General features: G+C 28.6%; 1 protein-coding gene across 1 annotated transcript; it reads right to left on the bottom strand.

Moving 5' to 3' along the window:
• Positions 1-84: 84 nt before the first annotated feature.
• On the bottom strand, positions 85-1,796 carry LOC108454075 (protein FEZ). The gene is made up of 3 exons (XM_017752386.2): positions 1,417-1,796; positions 997-1,301; positions 85-916 (listed from the first exon to the last, which is right to left on the bottom strand). Exons 1-3 carry the CDS (start codon positions 1,595-1,597, stop codon positions 242-244), a joined length of 1,161 nt encoding a protein of 386 aa, XP_017607875.1. The 5' UTR covers positions 1,598-1,796; the 3' UTR covers positions 85-241.
• Between the last annotated feature and the right edge of the window lie 3,630 nt (positions 1,797-5,426).

Genomic DNA, 5,426 nt, shown 5'->3' on the forward strand with positions numbered 1-5,426 from the left:
TGTTTGTAGGTGCTTATGATTTAATTTTAAACCCTGTAGCTGTAATTATATGATTGAACTTTTTTTAATAGGGATGGGATCGGATTTTGGACATTTGGAAATGGAAACAAATATACTAGATAAATATTCAGCCTAAGATATTTAGGTGGAATATGTGAAAACTGTACAATAATACCATAAACAGGTCTGCTGTTCATACTAGTTCCCAACTTAATAACCCCAAAACTAGTCGACAGCTGATTTAAGTGTAGCATTTGTCAGTTGAATAAGTGGTGGACATCTCACTAGGACATTGTGGTGAATCCCATGGTAGATTAGGTTTCCATGAATCTGGCATATTTGGAGACAATCTGAAAGGAAACCCCATCAATAAATGGTTATAGTCTGGGATTGAATCCGACGTCTTCCTTGTTCCTTCCTCGCTTTCTACTCCACCTCCATTGCCTTGCATGTCCTGGGGCGAGCTGATCGAAAAGTCGCCGTATTGGTGTTGTTGCCCTCGGAAATCGGTACTTGCTGAGGCATTGCTAATCAACGGTCGGCTCAACAGCATGGAAGAGGTATCAATAGTGCACTTTGGGGATGATCCAGACATGTTGTCAAGCGGAGAAAACATCATGTTGTTATGAAGGTCTCCGTTGGAAACATGAAATGAAGATGGCCTATAGACTGTTTGATGGAATGATTTATACGAAGGAATATCTAGAGCCGAAAAGCCGGCACTGCAGTCTTGTTGTAGTTCACCGTTGCTGCATAATGGTATCGTTGATCCAATTTCAGTCGTACAAGAAATGTTCTCCGAACTGAACTGACTGCAAGCCGCACCATGGTTCAATGAGGAAATCCAAGTGTGGGAAAGTGCTCTTTGAGCCATGGTACTAGTCTTTTTGAATATCCTACAAATAGCCCATGCATCCTGTTGGAACCAAAAGCAAAATTTTCAAACAACTCATTATCAAAAACAAGATTGGACAATGATTATTCAAGGATCATTACATTTGCAGGAAGGGTTTTGTCAAAGAGCTTCTTTGACGGTGGTATCGAGTCCGACATCGAAGGTAGCCGAAATTCGTGCATCATCCAATCAGTTTTCATCCCTTTAGCAGCTCTGCCTCTATAGAACACAAGGGATTTCTTCAAACCAATACATTTAGCGCCATCAGATGAGTATATAGGCCTGTCGGTCCCGGTTGCCTTCCAAAAACCGGCTCCGGTGACTCTGTTAGGCCTCGCACTATTCCGGTATTTTCGGTCCCTTGGACAGTAAAAATACCATTCCTTCTCCCCTGATGCTGCTAGCTCTGCTTATACAAAAATAGAAAAAAGAGTAAGATATACACAGAATCTAGTAAGCAAAGAAAGGAAATTTCTTATGTTTTTATTTTCTTGGAAGCCAAACAGAAGATGAAAACTCACTTGGAAGATCCCAGGGTTCATATTTATATATATCAACTTGTTTAATCAGCTCAATGGGCAAAGGTCTTTGTTGAATCTTTTTCTTGAGGTAAAATCCTACAAGCTCTTCATCTGTTGGATGAAATCGAAAACCAGGCAACATAACATCATCAACTTTATCAACATCATTCTTTTCATCCATGTGGTTGCAAAAAAGAAGAAAAAAAAGTTGATAAAGAACTCTTATGAAACTGAATAAAAATGAATTTTCTTTTTGGGATTTTCAAAATCAAATTGAATTTTGAAGCTTCTACTCTCATCATGGGGGATATCTCTTGTTTTTATCATGAGAATTTAGGCAAAATGACAAAGGAACCTTCCAATATTATACAATCCTATTTTTATTTTATTTATTTTATTTTATGTGCTTGAATTGATTTTCTGATTGAATTGTTTTTTGTTAATTTTACACAACACAATAAGTTCAAATTTATATTCAAATTCATGAGATTCTCTCAAAATTCCTTTGAGACCCTTCTTTAGGAAAAATTATTAACCATCGTATCCTTAATCCAAAACCATGTTTTCTCCTTCCATATGCCAAAAATGGACCCACTTGACCACTCTTGAATATAATGTAAATTTCATGTTATTTTCATATTTTTATTAAACATATTAATTTTTGCTCATGTATCATATATAATATTATTAAATCTATCTACATTTATGTTGATTAAGTCTTAACTCAGTTGATATAATATGATTATCAATGCAAGAGAACGTAAATTTAAATACAATTAGACATATTACCATCTTAATTAAAAATTAAGAGAAACTATGCATAACTTTAAACATTATTTACAATTTTTCTTAACTTTACTAGAAATTTCTATATTATTTCAATAGACTTTGTCTAATTATAAACAATATTTAAATACAAATTTTATAATCTCGAAAATGGTATTATATAAAAAAAATGACATGAGTCTATGAGTCAATTTCTTTGATTTTATGAACATTGGAATATGGAATTCCTCAAATTCAAAACCTTTTGGTAATACCGTATCTTGGTTTCAAAACCTCAAAGTAATAGTTTCTCCCCTCTATTTTTTTACATTTACATATTAATCACAATTTGATTAAGTCTTAATTTATTAGCATCGACCAGATTCGATTCTAGGAATTGTTTAAGAGTGCGGTCGTCCAAGGTCTAGAGCTGGAAGGGGCTCAAAAATATATTTTTTCGACTGTTAATGTGACAAAAAAAAATTTAAACTAAAATAATTTAAATAAATGTTTAAAGTTTTCAATTTTTCACCATAAATACTTCATCTCTTATGGTCTCAAAATTTTTTCAACTTTTATTTTATTACATTTTATAATTTATTTTAAAAGAAACTCAATTTATTATTTCGCCTAAAGCCTCTAAATGTCAAGAATGGGCCTGACATCAACATTGTTGTCAGTCTAGAATGACATGAGTTCAAATGTGCTGAAACGTATGATCCTCCTATTTAAGGATTAAGAAGAAACTATATGTAGTTTTAGATATTATATAAAAATAAATATAATAAAAACTTATAATAATATTAATGTTAAAAAAACATATTAATCACAAAACACAATAACTCATTTTAATCTTTTTAGATTATCTAAGCATTTCTACATTTAGTTGTGGCTGTTTTGTTTGATCAAAGCTAAGGGATTTTTCACATAAACCATGTACCAATGGCAAATAAATGTTATAAAAGTTGTTTTTGAAGTTCTTATATATAGTAGTAATATTTTCATCTAGTCAACTAATTTATAATAAATAATCGAGAGGAATTTATTATACCGATGTAAAATTAAAATTAATTTACATCATTCGTAATTTTTATATCATTAATATTTTAATAATTTAACTGTTATATTTTGTACTTTATTCATGTATATCATGCACATCAAGGTAGGCTAAATTGAAAATTTCTAACTATTTATTTTATGTACAAAACTTTTATATATATATATATATACAATATTTTAAATTGATATCGGATCAATTAAAAATTAATATGCATTTCAAATACAAATATCTTGATAATTCAAAGGTTGAATTGTTAAAACATTAATCATATAAAAATTATGAAACCGATATAAATGGATCTCTCCTTATTAGCTATTACATTTATGACAATATTATTGTAAATAATAAACTAATAATTTTATTGAGCCCTCAATAGAGATATTCTAAAAGTTTTATGGGTAAACTACATTATCTTTTTAGTCCCTCAACATGAAAAGTTACAAAAATAGTCATTTAACTATTATATTTTTTCCTTTTTGGTCACTAGCAGTCAAATGACTAACAAAAAGATAATGTGTCAGCTTTTAAAATTAACCTAATTACAACTTTAACCCTCAACATTTATATACTGAATTAATTTAGTCTTATTTTCATGTAAAAAGGATAAAATTAGGTAATTGTAAACATTAATGGTTAAATTTTTTAAAAAAAAAACTAATTGACACAATATGTAACGTTGTCAATTATAAAAGCTATCATGATAACTTTTTGTTAGCCATTTAATGACTAGTGACAAAAAAAAACTGAATAGTTGAATAACAATTTTGTAATTTTCATAATTAAGTGATAAAAAAGAAACTTATTAATAGTTCGGTGTCTATCGAAATAGTTTACCCAAGTTTTATTTACATTCAACATTAGTTTTATTATTATAAAATAATATATTAGAAATACTAGATAACAAAATGAAAAGGGCTAATACTAAATTTATATTATAGTTGTCCCATTCTTAAGTTTGCTAACCAATATTGTCTGCTAGAGGGATAGCAAATGGTAAAATATTTAATGGAAATAATGAAAATCATTTGGTTAATGGCCAAATAAGAAGTCATAATTAGTTGTTGTTTGTTCTTTATAAACCTTGGTATGCAGCCCATTGCTTGTAAAATGGGTCAAAATCTTTCAATCTAAGCTTCCAATGCTCTCTCTTTCTATGTGAAAAATTAACCTCATTCCCAATGTGAAATCCCACATGAAAGTTATTGACTAATACCAATTTTTTATAATCAAATAGTAGTATTTTTTTGGGTAAATTATTTTGATAGTCACTAAATTATTAGTAAATTTTTTTTATTGTTCAATTATGAAAAGTTAAAAAATGATCACTCAACTATTCAATTTTGTTTTTTTGGTCAACAACTGACTAATGGTGACAGCTTTTAAAATTGACATTCAACATTTATACAATATGTCAATTTAAACTTAATTTTAAAAGTCTAACTTTCAATATTTACACATTGTATAATTTGAGTGACAAAAAAAGAATTTACTAATAGTGGAATAACTATCTATATAATTTACCATATTTTTAAAAATCTATTCTTTATCTCAATATGACTTAGTTTATTAAATCATTAATATTTAATATATATAATATAATTATCCTTAATTTCCTAAATTTTCATATACTAAAAAATGGTTTAATTGTATAAATATACCATCACATCAAAATTGAAAGTGAAATGTAGAATTTACAATTTAGAAGTTCAAAAGAATATTTAAACCAATTATGCGTCTACTTTTATTTTCTTTAGGTTCACACAAGAATAAAACAAAATTTTATTAATATATAATTAATTTGATTGTGAAGTAAAATATATGATAGGATTATCTGTGCTTTTTTATACAATGCTTAGAATTATTCATAATTTCTTTTTAACTTTTAAATAGGAGAATAATACGCTCTAGTGTATTTAAACTCACGTCTTCTTACAGTGTTAATCTAATTTTGAATAAGAAAATTTTAATGTTGTGAAAGTAAGGGTCAATAATAGACCCCAGTTAAGTCAATGAAATATAAAATGAACATGTAGTTGGTTGAAGTATTACTCCTACTTTGTAGCTAGCTTGACCATGGAAGGGGGTTAAGCTTGATAATAATCCCTTTTGTCTTATTATCAATATTTTTATAATTTGACAGTTGCAACTTGCACTATAACTTGATTGCTTGCACTATAACTTGATT

This window comes from Gossypium arboreum, chromosome 9 (genome assembly GCF_025698485.1).
Source record: "Gossypium arboreum isolate Shixiya-1 chromosome 9, ASM2569848v2, whole genome shotgun sequence".
Lineage (NCBI taxonomy): Eukaryota > Viridiplantae > Streptophyta > Magnoliopsida > Malvales > Malvaceae > Gossypium > Gossypium arboreum.

Coding starts and splice junctions, on each gene's coding strand:
- LOC108454075 (XM_017752386.2), bottom strand. CDS start 1,597: ATGGATGAAAAGAATGATGTTGATAAAGTTGATGATGTTATGTTGCCT. Junction 1,302..1,416: donor TGAACCCTGGGATCTTCCAA/GTGAGTTTTCAT, acceptor TTGTATAAGCAG/AGCTAGCAGCATCAGGGGAG. Junction 917..996: donor ACAAAACCCTTCCTGCAAAT/GTAATGATCCTT, acceptor TGGTTCCAACAG/GATGCATGGGCTATTTGTAG.